At 29.9% G+C, this 24,682-nt stretch overlaps 1 protein-coding gene across 1 annotated transcript in view; it reads right to left on the bottom strand.

Moving 5' to 3' along the window:
* The window catches only part of GABA-B-R1 (gamma-aminobutyric acid type B receptor subunit 1), a 615,543-nt gene that overhangs the window by 343,716 nt on the left and 247,145 nt on the right, over positions 1-24,682 (bottom strand). The window contains exon 2 of the mRNA XM_085946509.1: positions 12,953-13,000. Within this exon, the coding sequence (XP_085802635.1) occupies positions 12,953-12,955 (3 nt within the window). The 5' untranslated portion in view covers positions 12,956-13,000. The remainder of the gene's footprint in view (positions 1-12,952; positions 13,001-24,682) is intronic.

Genomic DNA, 24,682 nt, shown 5'->3' with positions numbered 1-24,682 from the left:
ATTATATTCATTGTCAGACATCCGCGATAATTTGACAATATTTTCCATGTCTGTCAATAGTCTAAACTTTAAATAGAGATGTTGACACTGCTCGTTCTTTTAAAGTCGCATCGTGTAGCCAATGTATACCTACAATCTCTCTAGTGATGAAATCCTTGTTGATTTTTTAGCCATTCGACATTCTATTACTCTATCAGATGATGTGTTTAGGTCAAGTCTACGTTGTACTGTACTCATTTGTATAGAAACCATACATGCTTTTTTCGATTTGGCATTTTATTATACTGCTATTAAGCCCCAGTACTTGTTGCACACTTCAGTTGATATTTTTTTTTCTCTAAAATTTGTGGTACTTCCATAATATATTATACAGCTTTTAACAGCTCAAGTTTTTCCTATTAGGTTTTATATTTAAAATATGTAGACAAGTCACAATAAAATAAGATAATGTTCCAGTAAACTATTTTCAAAATGACATATCTAAAAATATGTGATATTACGCACCGTGAGTGTAAAACCAAGACATCTGCAAAATACATATTTTGGAATTATTAGGGTTTAAAGTATTCGTTTTGTCAGGACAAATAGGAATTCTAAAAAAACCATATTATTTGGTTTATATCTACATTATATTTATTATTCTTTCAGTCACTTTACTTTTACATTATCAAGTTCACGAAATTTGCAGTTGTTTCACATTTAATCACAAAATTGAAAAATTTGCAAACGTCTTGGTTTTACACAAATGGTGCGAAACATAATATCTTAAATCTTGATTTTTTGTCTAAAAATGAAATTTATTATATGGTAGTGCAAGTATTGAGTTTTCAACTCATGTCTTAGTAATTTTGTAATTATACTTTACAATCAAGTGTGTCAAAGGAGAGTAGCGCAGAATTAATGATCATACTGCTTCGATAGACGTACCCTTCTGACGAATCTGACAGACAATTATTTTACAAACGTCTCGCATAATCTTTAAATTCTACAGCAATCTTATTTACATTTAAATTAAAAAAAAAACAAATATATTAATAATAACAATAATAACTAAAAAATTTTTGGCATGGCGTTTAAATTACTTCTGAATAGTAAACAGTAAATCGTATACGATATATTTAGTAAATATTATAATACTTAATATTTTTTATTTAATGAATAATTTACGAGTTTCAAGAATGTAGTATTCTTGATTGAATATTATACAATATAATAAACTACTTCTTTTATTTAACGAATAATTCAAAAGATTTGAGAATGTTCTGTAATAAAACACACATAATTTTAAAATATCTCATGCATGTACCCATATATTATTATGAAAAAAATCTATTTTAGAACACAATCCGTATATACTGGCAAATATTAATTTTCATGTTCCCACCAATATCACTCGTAACACTATGGTCTCCATGATACCTCGTCGCAGAACATATGCGATGTTTCATGATGCTGTGTATCGTGCGATTAACTTATTTGGTGGCACCTTTAAGGTTGATTTATTTTTTATTAACTACAAGCTGAAGTACCCGGCTTCTTTTTGGAAATTTAATTACAATCGGATGAATGGTATAGGAACTATATGAATTGATGAAGATAGAATGAAGAAGAAGAAGAAGATGGTTGTACTAATTCATAAACCTTTGCGGGTGCTACCACAACAACTAACGAAGATTTTATCGCAATCGGATGAATGGTATAGGAACCATACGAATAAAAGAAGATATAATGAAGAAGAAGAAGAAGAAGAAGAAGATGAATTTTCTAATTCAGAAACCTTTGCGGGCGTGCGCACAACAACTGATCAAAATTTCATCACAATCAGATGAATGGTATAAGAACGCATACGAATAGAAGAAGAAAGAATAGAAGAAAAAGATAAAGAAAATGGTGTTATTAATTCAAAACCCTTTGCGGGGGTGAGTACAATACTTGATCAAAATTTCATTGCAATCGGACGAATGGTATATGAATCATACGAATAAAATAAGATAGAATGAAGAAGATAGTTGTACTAATTCAGAAACCTTCGCGGGTGTGGGCACAACTACTGACGAAAGTTTCATTACAATCGGATGAATGGTATAGGAACCATACAAATAAAGGAAGATAGAATGAAGAAGAAGAAGAAGAAGATGGTTGTACTAATTCAAAAACCTTTGTGGGTGTTACCACAACAACTGACGAAGGTTTCATCGCAATCGGATGAATTGTATAGGAACCATATGAATAAAAGAAGATATAATGAAGAAGAAGAAGATAATTTTTCTAATTCAGAAACCTTTGCGGGTGTGCACACAACAACTCACCAAAGTTTCATCGCAATCGGATGAATGGTATAGGAATGCATAGGACAGACAGACTTTCATTTTTATATATAAGATATAGCCTATAATCTGCGCGCAAGTGCAAGCAATAAGTTGACAAAGGTTTATCGCAATCGGATGAACGGTATGGCAGCGCATAAAATACGAACAAACAAACAAACAAACAAACAAATATTAATTTTTATATTATAGATATCATGTTTGTGGACTTGTTAAATAGGTTACATTTATAATTGTATTTATCATTTTACTCTAATATCTACATAAGCATATACTGTCTTTTATACTTTCTTGTTATACTAGTAATTATTTTGTAATTAAGTCATTTTTTTATATTATGTATTATGTGCGCATTCACCAATTGCTATAATGCCGTAATACTCTTTTCTAAAAAAATAAATAAATTTAATAAATTAATCTATTATCACAGCCAATATTACGCAGTTTTACTTACTCATTTTGAAAGCACTTCATGTACGAACTACTATTAAAATCGTCATAATTAAGTAGGATGCTCGTAGTTTAATTGGAAAAGCACACTGACCCGAGTACAGCGGTAACAGGTCCAAGTCCCGTCAAGTGTAGTATTTATAATTTTTTTCTAGTTGGTATATCGTCGCTTAAGAAACAACACCGCGGAAGTCAATTAATAAAAATTTTCAGGGGAAACAAAAAACGTCTCAAAAAATTGAAAATTGATACCTTTTAACTTATTTTTTTTGTGTTTAGTTAAAAGAAGCATTTTTTTAACTAAAAAGGTATCAATTTTCAATTTTTTGAGAGGTTTTTTAATTCCCCTGAAAATTTTAATTAATTGACTTCCGCGGTGTTGTTTCTTAAGCGACGATATGAATGAAATATTTTCAAATTATGTATGTTGAATATACATAATTCGAAAATACCTCATAAACATACCTATTGCAAAAAATCATTAGTGTCGGGCAGAACACGAACCTTCATCCATCAGATTCCGTACAATGTGCTTTACCCATACAATTATTTTTCTTAATATTTCATAAATATTTTTTCCAATGGATAGGTATATTCTGAAGTGTCCGGATTATGTATATCCATATTTTATTTTATTGGTTCGATGGTTTTTGCGTTTCGATCAAGTTTTCACTTAATCTAATCATTATTATTGTTTTTTTTTTAATACAAAGGAATACTCTCTGGATTAAGGATTTATCTAAATGTCAAATAGTTCAACGTATATTCTATAGATAGAGATTAAATTAAATAGATTAGAGTAATTTGACTTAAAATAACATTTGTATTCTGACTGCGAAAGAAGTCTATATAATTTAAAAGGTTTTAATGCAAAAATACGTCGTTTTTTTAAAATTCATTAATTTAATGGCAAAACGTAACCGCTTCAGAGCGTCTGACCATATTTAACGTTTCAGCAGAGTCATCATAGCTTACTTGCATAAATACAAAAGGATTATTTTTCATTTCCATTGAACACATTTCAATGGTTATCGAATTTTTGCGCAAACAAATTTCAAATTACTAATGGACTGTGGGGAAAATCAATCAAGGTATGAAAGAAAAATAGCTTTCACAATAAAAGAAATTTTATAAAGAAATTAATGGCAAAGAAAGTGTATTCGTATGTCATTTTTTTAATCGATGCATTTTCTGATACCATATGCATTTTCAACTTTTTCTCATATTTTTTAAATGAAGCGGCGTTTTTAATAAACTGATATTATTAGATTCTAATAGTTTAAAGTTTTGTACTATTCCATTTAAGTCGTTTTTGCGACTCGGGTTTCGCATTACAAGACTTGAATCCATTAGAATTCGAATTCAAATTCCATCAAGTACCTTCGGTCGATAGTATTAATATGATATAATTAGCTTTAAAGAGAGTATAGTTACTAGTGACATTTGCCTACTTATAATTAATTGATTCAGAAAAAACGCAATTTTGAAAAACCTCAGAAACACACAAATTAGAAAAAAATGTAGAAATAAGTTGGATTGAGTGGTACTCAAACTCACGTCTTTCACTTCCTGGGTGAGTGCATCCATGTCTAACTTATCGATCCGTCTATGATTTTGGGATTGCAATTTTTTTTTAATATTTTAGTTTAACCTGAAGTAGGTACTTACTTCATACTCCACCAATCAGGAGGCAATCTGCTTTATGATCAATATTAAGTTAAATGACATTACTAACTTAATCGTAACAGACGGGCGGCTCTCGTGGTGCAGTGCGTATGGCGCTGGCCTTCCACCCAAGAGCTCTGGGTTCGATTCCCGGTGAGGACACAATATTTGTGTATTTTTCTCAAAGCCTGGGTGTTTGTGATTGTTAAAAATTACTAACAACCACCTTGTACGAAAAAGCAAGGACATGGTTCTTATTAATAATTCGAAAAACGTAACAGACGTCAGACGCTGCCAAGTCAAATTTGAATACCGGCGTTCTTGTATTATTTATGAATAATGAAATTATTATTTTAATTTTATGATTGATAACTCAATATGCATAGGATTTAAGAATGTTAGATTTTAATATATAAATAAGCCCAATTTCGAAACACCTCAGAGTCATACGTTTTTGAAAAACTCTAGAAAAAAAAATGCACTGAATGGAAACTCACGTCTTTAACTTTCCGGGTGAGTACTTTCACCTCCAAGTAACAGTAGTTTGGCATTATAGTAATTGGCCATAAAGTATACAACGATCGTAATAAGTAAAGTAAAATAAAATAGACATCAAAAATTTCATTATTAAAATTAAATTTACGCCAACGATGTCCGATCGGTTACCATATCGGCATATAATGTCGTAGAACCCGGGTTCAAGTTACTGGTCTAGCAAATTCTTATGTTATTTTCCAATGTAAGTTTGGACCAGAGTAGAGACCTAATAGGTTGAGAAAGTGGCTAAAATCCATTTCTCATAAAAAAAATCTCTACACTCCACCTTCACAGACTCACATTATGATTTTCTTACATATGGTTAAAAAATTATTAAGAAAAACAAATATAAACTTAATTAATCTGATTATTTTTTAAATTTATATTAAGATTTTCACGGAAATAAAAACTATAATGTAAGAATTCTGATGACGCTAATGTTATTGATGTTATTAGTAAAATCCAATGTCATTAATGACTCGCTATATTGTATTAAAATATCTCCCTTAACCCCCAAGGTGATATAAGTGTACGTATTTAGTAATTTATTATTTCTTTATTTAAATACTCTATATTGTGTTTCGTTTAGTATAAAATTTCTTCCCACAAACTGATAAACACAAAAAAGTTAACTCCATTAATTTCCATTGTTCCCAGAAAGAACGATTTTACACCTCATGAGTGTAGTATTTTTATTGTTTATAATTATTACTAATGATCTATTAGGTTTGACGATTTATTATACGCTTATCGAGTGCATTATTATTGATAATCTATGGGGTTTTCTACACTTCAACTATTCATAATTTGTTTGTTATATATTTTTTTATTTAATCCTTGACTTAATAAGTAGGTGATAAATTTTAACCTACTTTATGTATTGATGTATTAATAAGTTCGAATTAATAGTGTTCATTGTCAGTGTGTGTTTGCCTTTGGTGAGTGTACACATCGCCTGAAGATGCGAAAAGGCGAAACCTGAGTTGCAAAAAACGACTCAAATAGAATAGTACAAAACTTAAATCCATTAGAATTATTCAATTTTGATTGATATATTTAACTAGAAGATAGTCATTCATAGTTTATTTTTTAACAATGTGGACCATTTTAATAATTCCAACAATCACATCTAGAAACTAATAGAATTTCATTAATATTTTCCAGATAAAAAAAAATGTGTATCCATGTTCATTTAGAAAATTGTTGGCAAAAAATTAGGCTTTCAATTATTATTAATTACAATTAAAATTACATTTTCCCCTGGTCGGTGGCATTAATCAATGTCAAAACTTTGTATCGTAAATCAAATATTCTTCTTATTAAATATTTTTAATGGTATGAATTAAGCGATTTCTTCATAATATGGCAGTAGAGATATATAATTAATTATTAAAAAAAATCTTCAAGTATACAAGCGAATTATAATAGTATTGAAACTTCAAAAATTACTAAGTAATAATTACTACACGCAAATTAATTTAATAAAACTGCAATGCTAAAAATAGCTGTGGCAGCTGTCTAATAACTAATATTATAATAAAACTTGCATTTTCTTTCGTTTATTTTACAATTTATTTATTTTTTGATGTCATCACTTCAATTCGATTCGATTGGGAATAGTCACTCTTACCGTTATGTAGATTTGTCTAATAAATTACCCTGATATCTAGGGTCACGTTATATATTAGTTATATGCTATATTGGTGTCATTCTTTAGAAAAATTATAATTAACTATCTTTCTAAACCAATTATTGTTATTTGTTACTTTGGTATACACAATATTATATATTTTTATCAGAATTATTTTGAAATAATTAGAGTAAATTTTAATTTTAAATAATTTAAATAATAGAATAATAGAATAAAAATGGATACTATCAAAGTGATAGATTTTAATTCACATATTTTGTGAACCTTTGCATAGCTCTTATATTATAAATATACCATACGAATAGGAGAAAACTCTGATTATAAATACTAAAATCATATGGTATCACTTGCGCTACAATTTAAATAGTAGGTATTGAATATTTAATTTTAATATAAAAAATCAAATTTGTATCAAATACCTATTAACTACAACAACCAAAAATTACCATCAGAATCAATAATTCGCATACATTTAGTATGTACACAAGAGATTTGCAAGATATTAACTATGCATATGGTTCATAAATACTTAGTTTTATAAAACGACGCCGTCTTTGAATTTCGCCCTTAATCGACAAATAATGCATAACGACGACGTCGAATTGTATTATTAGAATAGGCAATTATTTGCACCTCACAAATTTAATGAAAGTTTCTGTCAGTATTGATTTCAGGTACCGTACTCTTCAAGACACAATATGGAATTTTGCCAAAAACTCAAACAAACAAAAAACTAAATTATCGTCTTGATTTTCAAGTGATAATTAGAGCAGTATGTGTTTAGTAAATAAGTAAATATATGCGGAGCATATCTATTATCAGTACCTTTATATAGTATGGAATCCTTTATAGGTTAATTACAGATTATTTATGAGGAAAGGTTGTTCAAAAATTGCCAAATAAATTATGTAAGTACTTCTTCTGGACCATGCTCATGTAAAAAAAAATATAACCATTTACCAGAACAGTTTCTCGAAATTCATAATTATATTCTTATGATAGCACCTCGCATACCTACTGTATTTATGTATCATCAACAGATGACAATTTTTGACGTAACCTGGCTATACGGTCAGAATTATATTTTCGGGAAATTTACACAAGCAATAATTATTTAAAATACAAACTGACAAAATAACTGTACAAAACCAAAACTCTGAGTATTTCTGTCATTGTTGTTGAAATTAAAATGAAGCCAAAGAATTTAAAAACACTGAATGTATTATTATTACCATACTATGTATTGACATTTCAACTAGTCCCTCTGAAGCGGACGAAACCGCTCCAGTTAATATTTAATAAAAGTTGAATTAGTACTATAAAATCGCATTTTATTTTAATTAATAATACAATGCATTTTTACCATAAATTGATAGTTAACACCATAAAATTAAAGCTATTTACCTAAACTGTGTTACATCACAGGAACATTGAGAAGCCTAATTCTTGCTATTATTATAATTAAACTATTGTCGTTTTTGACAGCATATTATAACTTACTCGTTCATAATATGTACTACTAGGGATTGTAATACCGTTATTTCAAAACCGGTATCACAGTATTTTTCGATACTTACCGAAATACCGGTTTTAAAAATCAGACAATACCGATATATTCAGTAGTAAAATTGGTAAAAATAATATGTATTAATTATCATAAAAGGTTTAACAGGACTGTAATTTTTTGTCGGGTTATGCAGTCTGGCTTACATCCTTTTCATTTTCATCCATTTTCAGTCATATTTATTTGTTTTCATTGAATTGAGAATACCTATTGCAGGTGGTGTTAGTTAGTTTTTTTTTAAATCATTAAGCCCTAACTAAATCTAACCGCAATATATAAAAAAACTATTCTTCTATATTATATTATGATGATGTATGATTTTAATGGCATAATTTTAGATATTTTATTGATAGACGAATATTTTTGCCTATTATATATTGGCTTGGTTACGTAGGGTTTAATTGAATTTTTAAAACTAGCGAAAACTATCTGAAAATTGCAAGCGGTTCAATTATAACAAATATGTATGACTAACAAAGTTTAGTGTGCACTATTTATGTCAGATCTTAAGAGTCTACCTCCACCCTTTCATCACTGCTATATTATTATCATATCGGTATTAATACCGGTATTCAATTGAAAATACCGAAATACCGGTATAAGTATTTTCATTCGGTATTGCAATCCCTATGTACTACGACTAGTAAGGTGTGAAACAGGTAGATGCTTGGTACCTTCGGCTTAATCCTTTGCCTGAGGGCCTGAGAACGTGCTTAAGTCTTCTATCGAGAAGATGAACAGGTGCGTGCGAGCATAAGTAATACAGGATTGTTAATAATCCTTCACGAAGGTACGATCTTTGATAAATAAGATGGCTAAAAATGAAATGCGTTATTTTTCACTTGTATAGAGTAGGTATACATAATCTATTAGTGTGTCTTAAGGGGGGACATGCTCGGCGTAGGTCAAAATTGAGTTTTTATTGTAATTTCAAACCATGATCCTGGACACTCCTTAAACGTTGTAGATAATCTATTTATATAATTTTGAAGCCTTATTATCCGTTATATTTATTTTAAACATTTGATGACTGCATAAAGTATTTTTGTTACATAAAATAGTATTCTTTTAAACCTCTCGCTCGTTTTAGAATATAGTCATATTTCGGTACATGAATGTGCAGTGGTGTTAAGATTTTTTACATTTATTAATTTTTAAACGCATTAGTATAATTTATGACGAGATAAGTTTTGCAAAATATTCACGATAACAATTTATATTGATAATCTCTGTGATCCCAAATTTGACAAAAATTAGGCATTTTATTATTCAAAAAATCGGCAAGATTAACACATTTCAAGATAATTCTAAAGATACTTTATATAAGCTATGTCTTTGACCATTCAAGTTTGATAAGCATCTTACGAATATTGATTGCTTTATAATAATTATTGACCTAAGAATAAGGTAGTGTTTTTTTAAAATACGCCATTTCTTTTGGCATTCCCCAGTGGTTAAGCTACAATATACGGCCATATAGAGGAAGATGGCGTATTAATTTTGGATAATCTTCATTCTATCCTGAGAGAATCAGAGGATTGTAATGGGTAAAGAGTCTTGGTTGCTCAGATGATGGCTGTATTACGGAGAGGTTACGTTACTGAGGCAACTAGATTGGGTAAAACTGTCAGTTTATAATAATTTTTAAATCAGTTATATTTAACTTAATAATATAATATGCAGTATTTAGAACACAGATTTTAATAGGTAATAGATTAGTAGTGACAACAATTTTTACCCTTCAAGCAAAAATATTATGAAAAATGGTTTTTTAACTTTTAACTGTTTCTGATAGAAATCGACGTATTTTGTAGTTTCACTCGGTGGTATATACTAATATTGTCTATAAATCTATTTCGGTATAAAATATTTCTCTTCTTTGTCGTTTCCTCATGGCTGAGGATCATGACCACGTTGATTTTTTTTTCTGAGCTACCAACGCTCTTCCTCTGCTTTGCCTTCCCTGGAAGCTACCGCAAATCACTAGTCTCTCAAAGTTTTCCGATACGTCAAAAAACTGCAGAATGCGTCTCTGACATATTGTCGAGAGCCATTAACTTTCTTAATACAAAAAACTAGGACTACTTATTAAGACTAACGCAAAAGAAAGTCACGTAAAGCGAGCACCTTTTAAACGTAAAGAAAAGGTTTGGAAGACTCGGAGTACTGTCAGGTATTTCCGATAAAACACACGTGTAATTACGCGCTTATACGTCAGTAAAAGTACATTTTGCCATTCTAAGGCTTGGCATGTAGATGATTTAATTTCAACGATTCAATTATGAAAAAATCAGCCGCATAATGATCGAAAGAATATGGCGTCAGGACAATAAATTTTAAGAATGAGAAAACTCCCGAAATTGGATAATAGTATAATAAAGAGCAAAACAAAATGTTGTGCCCACCACACACATTTATTCTTTCAAATTTCAAGTTTTTCTTATCGATGAAATGGATTCTTCACTTTTAGTCTCTAGCGGGCGTCAGAAATGCTTATATTTTTAATATGAAAGGGCAGAATGAGATTAAACGAGAGGGGAATGTTTTAAACGAACGGATTTTTTTCGCCTCGAAAATAATTTCCGACTTCTCCCCGGAGCTCTGGGAAATCAACTCAACCAACATGGCAACTTATTTAGAGAATCAAAACTCAATTTATTACTTACTTCTTTATGTTTTAGAAATTTTATTTTCTCTCAACCGTAGTAATGAATCGCTCGTTACAAGCGTTTCTTATAAATGGTGCGAAGAATATTGAAAATAACATTTTTTTTATAAAAATACCTTTCATCCAGCACCATAGATATGATTTTTTTTATCCAATAGCAATATCGGTATAAATTTCAAATTTGTATTTGAATTCTAGCGCGTTCTAAAATAAAAATAAAAACGTGCTCCAAATTGTATTTCTACCAAACAAAAATATTCGTTGTTCCATTTTCAAATTTGAAATATCTGCCTACCAAAAGACATTCCTACATTTTACAACATTTTTATTAGCTCGTATTTTTGTTTGTCTAGTACAAATCTTGCAATCTATTTTTAACTAACTTATCGACTAGCTTGACATTTGAAACTTTTAGAATATATCAAAACAGGATGCCAATGCATTCTTTTAATACTTTTAGCCATCTTTAAGCAGAATTGAATTCATTTTCAGTTAATTCTGTTTTTTATGAAAAGTTATTTCGGAAGAAATCCGTAACCCAATCCACTAATATTGATTGCAAAGGCGGTGGTCCTAGCAACTAAATTATTAATATTTACGTGCGTTACTATGGAAATCAAAATGACATTTCAGTATTCTAGGTATATTTGTTTGTTGCAAAATAGCAAAAAAATGATTTGTTGACAATTGCTTTTTGTCCTAAATTATTAATACATAGAATTGTCAAGTTTATATGATTCAACAGAAAATTTAAGAACGTGGTATATAAAAAATTCTTTTTATTGTGTTATTAAATATTATATTAAAAAATAAAATGAAAAAGATATTGTTGAAAATTTACTGCAAGTAATTTTGCATTTCTCAGATTCACTTATAGCGATCACGACACGTTTATACGCTGTGATAAAACCGGTTAAAAACAGATCAATTTTAATTATTTATAACGAATTTTCAACGAAAAAAAACTGTTAAATGTGTAAAAACATTAAAAAAAATATTTACGTACCGCAATACAATATTATACACAAAATGGCGGTATTACACTTATTATAATCGACTTATATCCAGGAAACTGGATTCTATATAAAAATGCGTAGTAGGTAAACCTTCGGTTATTTGAAATTTTGGATATTTTTTATGAAAAAACAAGATTTGTAGGGAATGGGACAACTAGACACCAGGATAATTGGACGCCGCACTGTCGTAGACACGTATACAGAACGTAGACGAGGAATTTTAATCAGTTTCTATCTACTACATAGTTGTTTTAATTCATTTTACTCTTAACACAATGTTTTTTTATTGCGGATAAAGAATTACCATGCCTAAGGCTTTATATAAAATAATAAAACTCTTTCTTCGTTGAAACTTAAACATAATATGCACGGTTGAATCATTATTTACGTGTGCATATTTAAATTCCCACGAACTATTAAATCATTATATAACAATTTAAATATAAATAGGAAATAATATTAAATATATTTTTTAAAAGTACCTAGAAGTACCTAACGTCTATTTAATTTTGAATTGCATGGCGTCCAGTTGTGCCGGTTCCAAATCGCCCTAGACCCAGATTTGTATGTCTTATTTATTTAACTACAACAATTGGATGTGCAGTCGTTAAACGGTGCGTTTTTTGCCGTCGAGATGACAGTTCCAAAGGTTGTATTTCGAATCTTGATTGATATCACCACAACGACAATGCGGATAGCATTTGAATTAAAAATTAACCAATATGTTAGAATATTATATAATAAAAATACGTCAAAATAGACATTTAACATTAATAATTGTAAAGCATAGAATATTAATAATTATTATTTCTATGGCTATCAATCAACCACACTACAATATGGAATATATGTATGTTCATTATTATATCGAATGGTGTAATATAAAATGTTCAAATGAATCCCTCTGGAAATAGTTAAAACTCTACTATTGTCTTTACGTACCTAATGTACTTAATAAATACATACTTAATGTTTATTCTCGATTATTCATTACAAAAGTTTATAAAAACTATATACATGCACTTTGTTTAATTCTTATTTTATTTAAATAATGTGATATTATTTTTTACTTACCATTTGTATCCCTTGTGGAGTAGATCTTTCTCCGATCAACTTAGTTTCCTGCAATAATAAAACAAAACAATATTTAAGTAGGCATCTAGCTAAATTATTATTGTGTAGTCACCAACATAATATCATAGTGTAGACTGCTCGGTAGGTGATTATTTGGTTAAACTAATAATGTGGGTGTTTGTTGATACTTATATTATTATAAACAATTATATCAGCAAAATACATAATAAGTATGTACCTATGTATTATAAATAATTTACCCAAAGTCATTCGTGCGCAGTTAAAGGAAAAAAGAATTTGTTACATACTTCAGCCACATGAAAATAATTAAAAATTAAATGATTAAAATAAAGTTTTTATACATGATTAAATACATATTACTTTAAGATTGATATAAAAAAAAAATTGTATCTATTTTAATTTTTTGTGCAAGGTTTAAAGAAATTTTAAAAAACTTACTGCTTAATACAAACCTTATAATATATTCTTCTTAAACTTATATACTTATTTAAATTTAAAAAATGCACTGTAATGTGAATGTCAGTTATTTTCCGGGTCTAAATACAAGATCATTGTCAATTTGTGATCCATCATCCGTATTCAGTGTAAATATAAATAAATTTACTGATGTGCATTATTTTGGTTCATGATTCATCGCATATAGGTACGTTGCTATTAAAACCTTGTAAGTTTGTTTGATAAGAATGTTGATAAGAAGGGAAAAAAGTAATAAAAACAATATTTAAACACCTCTTTAATCGATGAATCTACAAACACTGGTTGTGAAATACGATGTTTTAATTCCACGTTTGAAACCACGAGACTTACGAGATTTTAAAATGTATAGAGATATGGACAGCATATTATTTATGATTAATTACAAACAATTTAATGGTATTTGCCATTAAATGGCTAAAAAATACATATTTTTTGATATTGAAATATATGTACTGATAAACAGTTAGTGGTAAATTATTGTATTCTAGATATACGTACTGGAATCTCCAAGGTAAATACATTTCCGGTTATTGAATTATGTATGTACAACGAGGAAATTTTCATAATTTTGTAAAGAATATTCTCCCTATTGAGAATAATTTATCATTTTTTTGTGTTCAAAGGCTTTTTTCCTTTGAGGCAGTATACATTCGCTTCATCTTTGAAATAATATATCACCTACGTATAGGCATATACTGTAACATATCATAGGTGTATATAATATTACATGGGGTATAAGAATCGATGAATGATGTAACTTGACTTTTACTATATTAAACAGTCGACAGACAGTCTGGCTTCGATTTCATGCAAACAATGCTCGCAAATAATATCATTGATTTTTCTTTCAAAGAAATGTAAATGATGGTTTACTAGTACGTATCAAAACATTGTAGACATAACTGTGATTATGCAATAAAATAATTTGCCTCCTCGGTGGATAGACATTTTTGAGACGTTTTTTACTTCAGACTATATTAGATTGTATGCCAACTATCTATCTTCTTATTGTGCCATCCCCTAGCGAAGGTCGGCCACCATCAAGGCAATCTTTGATTTGTCGTCTGCTATCCGGAACAGTTCAGTGGAGCTGCATTCGTACCAATACGTTAATCAATAATTATTATAAAAAAACATTATTCGTAGAATGTTTATTACATTTGAATGGTTAAAGACATAGCTTATAATCAATATCTTTAGAATTATCTTTAAATGTGTAAATCTTGCCCATTTTTTGAATAATAAAATGCCTAATTCTTGTCATATTTGGGATCACAGAGATTATCAATATAATTTTTTATTGTTAATATTTCACTATAATAATGTCGACATAAATTTTACTAATGGTTTTATAAATGCTTTTAAAAATTAATAAATATAAACCACTGCACATGGATGTACTGAAATATGACTATATTCTAAAACATTAGAGCGAGAGGTTTAAAACAATACTATGTTATGTAATAAAAATACTTTATGCAGTCATCAACTGTTGAAATAAATATAAAAGATAATAAGGCTTCAAAATTGAGGAGCAAACATTCAAAAAGTGATTTGTCACACATTTTGAAAAATGCCGTTTATTGTCAATTCTGATAGTCCATATTTAAATCTATGAAAGGAAACCAGAATCAGTGTTCAAAGAACCTTTTATCCTATAAAAAAATATAATGCCGTGATTTTCATTCAAATAGTGTTTTGCCCACAAGTTTCATGCAAATCGTGTTTTGTCCAAATTTCAAATCAAAAAATGAACCACTTCCGCGAATTTTGGATTATACAAAATACCAGGATTAAAATTCTTTCCTTAAACAGTTCTATAATAAAAAAAACCATTTTGAGTACAATATGTTTTTCTTGATTATCTCAGCTCAACATCTGTGTGACAAATCACTTTTTGAATGTTTGCTCCTCAATTATATAAATAGATTATCTACAACGTTTAAGGAATGTCCAGGGTTATGCTCTAAAAATAGCATAAAATCTCCATTTTGACCTACGCTGAGCATGTGGGCCGTTAAAACAAAACAACGCACCAAACTAACGCTTAATATGCAAAAATTCATCACGAGTAGGTAGAAGAGTGGTCAGATGGCTGCAGTGGAAAGTGGTTGGGGTAGAAGCTCGTATACATTCAAACTTTATCGATCACACGGACTTTGTCGAAGCTAATAATAAAATTTAAGCACGAATATATCAAATAATCAAATAGCAGCGGTATAGTGATGAGGTGAAGTGCAGAATATAGAGAGAGAGAGACATGCGCTGAGATACAGCCGTTGTTTATCTCATGATTTTAACGAAATAAAAACGATTTTTCTATCATTATGTGTATATTATTTTCATATTTCACGTAGACAACGTCGCGGACTAACGCTAGAATTTTATAAAAATTATACGATATGATTGTATTTCTAATTTACTTACTTATCTATTTTCTCATGTGTTTCCCTTGTGTGTTATTACTTATATTATAAGTATTTTATTGATATATTATTGATCTAAATAATACGAAAATCAATTTTAAAATGTGATACGGCGAATAGATTTTTTCGGACATGAAAAGATACTATAATTATTTCTTCGTAAGAATGGGTTCGAATCGTGCAGATATTTTTGTATTTATCGTCCCATATATTTCTTAGCATGATCGATTGAATCGCATAATAAATGATACCATAAAATTCATATATAAACATTTTCGTTAATTCCGGAACAATGACGATACGCGTATATGTTCATATAATATAACGAAAATATATAACATAAAATGTTAACGGTTTCCAATAGAAAAAACACCGCCAGTGAGATGTCTCGAGGAAAAATAAACTGTTTGATCTAAGGAAGAGAAAAAATAACATTTTGTTTTCTATACTCCTTAGATAAGACTTGTGAAAAAACAAGCTTCCAATATTTTTTTTATTACATGTCTATGTAGCTTTTTCTGCCCGTGTGCGATATTTTCATATTTACATATCACACCAAAAATTGTGGCAAATATGAGAGTCACGCTGCAGAAATCATCATCATCATCGACCGGTATCTATCCACTGCTGGATGAAAGACTCCCCTAGATCCTTCCACTCTTATCGGTCCCTAGTTATTCGCTTATTTTTGAAAAAATATGTTAACATGACATGTGGTAAAATAAACAAAAATATTTATACTACAATATCGAGCCTATACTCAAATCGAGCGAGTCAATAACTACGTCCATCTTGGACAACAAATGCTAATTGATGGTGGTATGTATGATGAGATTGTTCGCAGAACCAAATTGGCATGGAGTACATTTAAGCGCCTAAATAATATCTACAAAAGTGACCTCCCATTATTTATTTTTATTTATTTAAAAAATACACGTTGAGTGCATAACAAATTAATAATTCAAGACGTTCACGACATGACATTTAGAATAAAAATTACAAGTAATCAGAAAAAACAAGGTAGAGAAAAAAAACAAAGCAAAAAATAGTTTTATATAAAAGAAATAAAATAAAAAAAACAACAATAAAAAAAACAAATTAAACAATAAAATATAATATAATTTAACAAAAGAATACATGATGGATCGCCAAAATGTGCAAAATGCCTTAAGCGTAAAGTGTTCAAATAATGTATGCTTCCATCGCTCACATCATATACATGTGAAACATGAACTCTTAATGTAATAGAAATCAAAAAATTACGAATGGCACAACTTGACATGGAATGGTGCATGTTAGGCATAACGCGTAAAGATCACGAAAGAAACCAATGGCCAAAGAAGCAGAGAAAGCAAAGAGTACGCAATGTGATAGAGGTCTCTAATCATATGAAATAGGCTGGACATGGCGAGTATACGACCTAAAACCCGCTGAATAGACGAGCTCATAAAGTTCGGTGGATGTACATGACAACAAAAAACTAGGTACGAGAAGAATGGATAGAGCTAAGGTAGACCTTCATACAGCAGTGGATCGACTCCAGCCGATGATGATAATACAATATGGCTATATAAAGAGTAAAAAAGTACACTGACGTACACCGAGCGAAGTACAGACCTACAAATTTATCTGAAGAATGGGATGGGGGAGCCACTGTCGAAAACTACCCAATCAAGACTCGTAACTAGACAATATCTGACATTCGAATGACATTTTCAAAATGGAGTCCTATGATAGTTTGTAGTTCCATTTTTGGCCATTTTACAGATAAGTTTGTAGGTCTGTAGACGCTATTTTTTATTTTTAATATTTATAAAAGCGTCCACCGAAACTCACCTCACGCAAGTGAAATACATCAATATCCGAAGTGAGTTAATTGCACACAGTTATTACCTTCTAAAACGCTTTTGCTAATGTCAGGTTAGTTGAAGGGAGAGAACAAACAACGGGTGCTCCCGATTTCTAAGATCAGGGGGACACAAGTCAATAATACCAATAATGACAGAGTTACCATTTTATACCACATATAGGTGTGTCGAAAAAATATATATCTATACCTATTATAAGAAAAAGTCAGTCGGATAGAGACACGGATATTATCCATACTATACAGCTTCAAGTAAAGGAGTGTCAATGATGACTATCACAATGAAAATTCACTATTAATATTTCTTATAACATGTTACAATGCAAAAACAATTACAAATATAAGTTATCAATAAAACCGATATTTTTTTAGAAAATAATATGTTTTAGGTCTAAAAAAGTTTCTGGCATCGAAGAAGGATTTAATTATGTGATAATAATCAATTCCTTGATCTGACAGTAGAATTTATTTTACGTGTTACTAATGTTCTATATTTAAAAATTTTCTTTACTTTTTCATGTCTGTTTACTAATCGAATACCTACCTCCTCACATATTATGGTTCTCAGATAAATTTTTAAATTACCTATTATATTAATTGTTAAATCATCCAATACTTTCAATAGGTACAAAACCGTGTTTAACAACGATGACAACCAATCCAACCAAACATAAAATTGTTCTCAAATTGCTGTAAAAATTGTCAAAAGTTGTAATACAAAATGTTTTTACGAATAAATTCTATTGTATAAATTCAAAAATAAATCGAAAACCTTTTAGGTAAGCATCTATATAAAACAACAATAATATTATTACAAAAACAAAATGGATACTAAGTACATAAGTACTAACAAATATTTTTGTAGACGAAAAGAAATCTACAACACGATTTAATAAAACCAATTATTTCTGGAAGCTCATCATTTTTTAACAAAAAAGAAACAAATTGATTGTTTTTATACATGATATTGTTGTTTTTTTTCTTTATTACTGTGTTGTTCATTTTCACTTAAACATTGTAAATATATTTTTACAAACAAAACCTTTTAAAATACCTACAGCTATTTTCTAAAGCGACGTTATAATAATATTTATTATTATTTCAAAAAAAAAAAATTAATTAAAGATAATAAAAGTTTTTCTATTTGTTACGAGACAACAACATTGTTTTCATCTGTAAAGATCTTCTTCTTCTTTTACTTAACCCGTCCGTCACTTATTGATACCCACTAGAGGTGAGAAAACTGGTCGATTTTGCAGACTAAGTATACTTAATACCAGTATAAAAAAATTCTTAGTATCAAAACTTGTTCCAAAATACTTACTAGTATTTGGAATACTATATAGAGCGTTTGGCATGCGTATGTGACATAAGTCTCATACTAATCTGGAACTAAAACTTAACTCCATATTAGTATTTGAAATATCGGCTTCAATAGAATTGCTAAAAATACACTGAGCTGGGGTTTTTGAAATGACCCATTTATTATAAAATTTAAACACATTTTAGATTTATGAGCTGTTCAGTTATAATATTCTTGTTAACATAATAAAGAACAGTGATTTTTTTATTGTAAACTGCGTCACCTCGGTCACCTCACCACATTTTTGAGGGAATAATATGCTGTTACAGAAAATTTATGACCTATTCTCATACATAAGATGATGTCATTCACATGCATAAACTAATAAATTTAAATATAATTGTATTCGAGTGCTATCTCGCTCACGCGCGTTTAATGTCAATAGTATTGAAAGTCTACCAACTAGCCAGCAAAACTCGCAATGATATCATCACATTTTTTTTTGGAACAAGTTTATTGGGCCACACGTACTGAGTATAGGTAGTTTCATCCGATACTTGAGTACATAAACTGGTGACAGTATTTCCAACTCACTGTAGAAATCTCAAAAAAAGGTGAAGAAAATTCGAACGCAGCTAGGTCGAGTAGAATATTAGTGAATTTCATTATGTAGTGCTCACGTAAAAACAATGGCGAAATCTCAAATGGCCCACGTCATGCGTATGCACGAGTAAAAACAGTCCCCAAAAAATATCTTTTATTAAATAGATGTTGAGATGTAATCCACGTACAAAATATTTTATGATTTTTGAAGTTACACTTCTTTTGGCGCGTTTTGGAAGTCAGATCAGAGTGTATTTTTGGCTTGTGACATGTAACACATAATTTATTTGTTCACACGAAAGAAAACGCACTCGATTGGATTCGAACCAGCGATCGTTCGGTTATCAGCCGAACGCACTACCTTTACGCCACAGTATGATACTGCAATCGTGACGATTATACAGTATAATATTATTAGAATTGTTTCGTTGCCTAGGCAGCGAATTTATTATTTTCGGCCATTTGCAATTCCTTACATAAACAAACGATTAAACGCCAGAGTGACAGTTGGTACTTTAAAAAATAAAAACAACGAGAAACCATTATTTTATTTAGTAATATAAGTTAAAGTGTATAGAAATAAACCAACGGCGTTCCAATAAGCGGTCTTTTTTCTTGAGTCTGTAATTTAACGAGATAATTAAGAGCTAGTCAAAGAATCTAGTTTATCACAAGTTTTGTTTTTGTTTTGTTACGCGAAAGAAGTATAACTTCTAACGCGCGTACATAAGTACACACACCGATTTTTTTTATACATATAAATATAATACACGCAAATATAACTTTGCATAATTAATATCGTTCGTCAGAAAAAAATAGAAGCTTTGATAACAAGAAAAAAATGTAATCACGGAATGTCATTTTAACTATGGACGATAAACACCGGTAGACAAAAGCCAGAATCTTCCATTATCTCACACAAAGGGGCATTGTTTCACGAAAGACAAGAAAAATCTCGTTTTTTTTTCAGTGAAGGTAAACACGGAACAGAATTAATTTTCACCCACATAGATAGCTATGCGAGTATCTATATAATATTATGCCTGCGGAGTTGTGTGGCCTGAGACTAAAGTTTTTAGCTGTCAAGTTTTACCGCTGTACTTTATAGAATCGCAAAAAGTCAAAGAAATCAGCAGCACCATATACTGATAAACAATTGAAGAAAAATGTATCAGCTAAAGATATAGACGGACTATAAATATGTAAAGTCAATGAATGCTTAAAGGGGAATTCAAAGACTAATAATTGTATTATTAATTAATTAACGATTGTTTTATAATTACTCAATTTCTTTTATTCAACGAATAATTCACAAGATTTAAGAATGTACCATTCTAATTATTGAACATACATAAGGTTGAAAAACACTTCTGGGAAAATATATCATAACTAATAGAAAAAATCTTTTTGAAAAAAGTAAGACACCCGGCAGGAATCGAACCTGCATCTCCTGGGTTTACGCCCCAATCGGATTGAATTATTCGTTGAATAAAATAAATAGTTAATTCAACATTATTAGCATGTACAAGTAGGTTACATCACAAAATATTGGAGAAATCCGTGACGTCGGTTAGTAATCGAAGTAGTAGGTATCTACTTTGATTTAATAAACAAAAACCGATCGCACAATAGTAGCTTGATTAGGAAGAACGCTGATGAGCAGGTATTTAAGGCCAATAATTAAAGTTTGTCGTCATTAGTACGTCACCTCGTAGCATAGTGGATAATGCGCGGATTGGGGCGTAAATCCAGGAGATGCAGGTTCGATCCTGCCGGGTGTCTTACTTTTTTCAAAAAGATTTTTTCTATCGGTTATAATATATTTTCTCAGAAGCGGTTTTCAAAATTGTGTATGTTCGATTGTTTTATAATTTAAAAACATCTCAGATTTAAATACCTACTAGAAAAATGTTTAAAAAAACACAACACCCAACGCGTTTGAGCCCTAAATTTGCGCCAATGTGCTTCTTATCTAATTACGATTAAATTAACTAGTAATTTTTACATCTTGAAGTGCTCAACAAATATAAGCTAAATATTTTCGGGGCTTAAATCCCTATATAAATTATTACATTAATTACTAAGGATTTCTCCAAAAAATACTAATAACACACCTAAATTTCCAAATAATTTAATAAACATTTTTTTATTTACTATCTAATTACGAGGGTGGGTCAATAATTCCTTAGAAAAAAGCATTAAAACACTTTTTATTTTTGTATTTTTTTTTTATTTCTCAACATAATCTCCTTGGAGCTCAATACACTTGGTTAGACGTTTCTCATTTTTTTTTAAACCGTCAGAAAAATAAGTTTTTGGAAGGTACTCAAAATAAGCATTTGTCCGATCGATGACTTCTTCATTTGAAAAAAAACGTTGCCCACTTAGCCATTTTTTTAAGTTTGGGAAAAGGAAAAAGTCACTGGGGGCTAAATCTGGCGAATACGGTGGGTGGTCGACCAATTCGAACTTCAAGTCTTCAATTTTAGCCATTGATCGTAAACATGTGTGAACACGGGCATTGTCCTGATGAAAGAGGATTTTTTTCCTGTTTAAATGAGGCCGTTTTTCTTCAACTTTGTTTTTTAGCTGGTCCAATAAAGATGCATAATAATTCCCTGTTATTGTTTTTCCTTTTTCCAAATAGTCAACGAAAATAATTTCACGTGCATCCCAAAATACAGTAGCCATAACCTTACCAGCTGATTTTACGGTTTTCGCCTTCTTTGGACATGGTTTGCCTTCGCAATCCACTGCCTTGACTGTTCTTTTGTCTCGGGAGTATAGTGGTGTATCCATGTTTCATCTACAGTCACAAAGCGACGAAAAAATTCATCCAGATTGCGTTGCATGAGCGACAACAGGGCTTTAGAGGCCACCACCCTATTGCGTTTATTGTCGACTGTGAGCAAACGCGGCACCCATCTTGCAGAAATATTTTTCATGCCCAATTTGTCATGTAAAATAGAAATGACGCTACCTTTTGAGATCCCTGTAACCTCAATTATCTCACTCAACTTTAATCTTCGGTCACTTAACACCATATCGTGGATTTTATTGATCATTTCTGGTGTAGTCACCTCTACAGGACGTCCTGAGCGTGGTTCATCCTTTGTTGATGTACGACCACGTTTAAATTCATTTAACCAGTTATAAATAGTTGCAAGTGAAGGAGCAGATATGCCGTGAACTAAATCCAACTCATTTTTTATTTCCTTTGCTGTTAACCCTTTTATATTAAAATGTTTAATAACAGCTCTAAACTCAATTTTCTCCATTTTCCATTTTTCCATTTTCCACAAGCAAATTTTTTTTTTAAATGTACGAGAAACACACAACAACCCGACCGATCTAATTGAAACTTCGCAGCATACTGAATTGGTAGTGCCGCTGCATGAAAACAAACCGCTTACAGTACAATTCGCGCCACCTGTCGGCTTTTCTAAGGACTTATTGACCCACCCTCGTATTACATTAGTAATTTCACAAAATGAATTCATTTTTACCAAACTTGATACTGATATCACCGGTATCTGTCAATAAGTACAAACAATTTAACATAGGTACTTACTAATTTTTGATTCACTTTATAAATTCAAAAATATATTAATTTAATATTCTCAAGATAAATTCTGAAACTTAAATAATATATTATCAGTCGAATGTATTGTTTTTTACAAATTACTAAATACAATAACTATTAATTTTAAGACTAAACATGTTCTACGTGTTCTGGAACCAAAGCATTTACACAATTATAAATTAAATGTAGGTAAACTTTCATGTAGAAGAACAGTCACAGATATTTTTTTTGTATAAATAAGTAGTCAAATACATCAAACCTTCCTTATTAGTATATTTATATGAGCAAGCACAGAACATCGATTATATTGTCATACGTGCATAATATCGAAGTAATAAAACAGAAAACTAACACCCCCTATATATGTGATTCCTCTCAAGATCGTCGGCATAATCAAATTTCTTCATAAGAATCTTTCGAAGTGCCATGTTTAAAAACATATTTATATAGCTACTAGTTTAACCAGACTAAAGATGTTCATAAATTGCTATTAATGGTTACAATACAAGGAATTAAATGGGTATACTTTTTTATCATAATATAATAGTAATTTCTACTGAACTTGATAATAGTGTTTATTAGATTAATAATTTAAGAGCTGAGGTTAAAATAATTACAAGATAAAAAGAACTTTTTATATACAACGTTTTTAAATTCGGTTGAACCATATAAACTTGACTAGCTTAAACGATCAAAAAAAATTGTACTTGACATGTCATTTTGATTTCCATAGTAACGCACGTATATATTAATAATTTAGTTGCTAGGACCCCAGACCTCCTAGCAACTACTAATGGTGTCGAAATAACTTTTTATACAAAACAGAATTAACTGAAAATGAATTCAATTCTACTTAAAGATGGCTAAAAGTATTTAAAAAATGCATTGGCATCGTATTATAATATATTCTAAAAGTTTCAAATGTTTAGCTAGTAGGGAAGTTAGCTAAAAATCGATTGCAAGATGTGTACCGGACAAATAAGAATACGAGCTAAGAAAAACGTTGTAAAATACAAGTGACGTAAAGTAAAGTAAAGAAAATAGTAGTCACATACATAATAATAAAAGGATTCAAAAATATTACTACTAATTTTGGATTATGTCGCATTCCTACCAATTAACATAAAAATGTTGATACAATAATATTATATTCATAGCGCCGAATTACAATTTTATATATTGTCTCAATTCTTCCTCGTTAAAATACTAAAACCATTATAAACATAAAAAAATATTAATACTTTATCTTGGAATAGTAATAATGGACTATTTGAAAACAATACCTATTTACAGAATGTAGAATTTACAATCGTATAATTTAACTTGGTTACCGATGCAATACAATTGTATTCGTCTAATCTGCGGCAATCTTCATTCATTATTCAAATTATTAGATAGAAACGTTTTCAAAATAACTGCATTACAATATTAATATTTCTTCAATATTGTA

Source organism: Rhyacophila brunnea, unplaced genomic scaffold, assembly GCF_057557595.1.
Source record: "Rhyacophila brunnea isolate RB1 unplaced genomic scaffold, BYU_Rbru_1.0 scaffold_2, whole genome shotgun sequence".
Lineage (NCBI taxonomy): Eukaryota > Metazoa > Arthropoda > Insecta > Trichoptera > Rhyacophilidae > Rhyacophila > Rhyacophila brunnea.
This window is presented reverse-complemented; position numbering and strand designations above follow the sequence as displayed.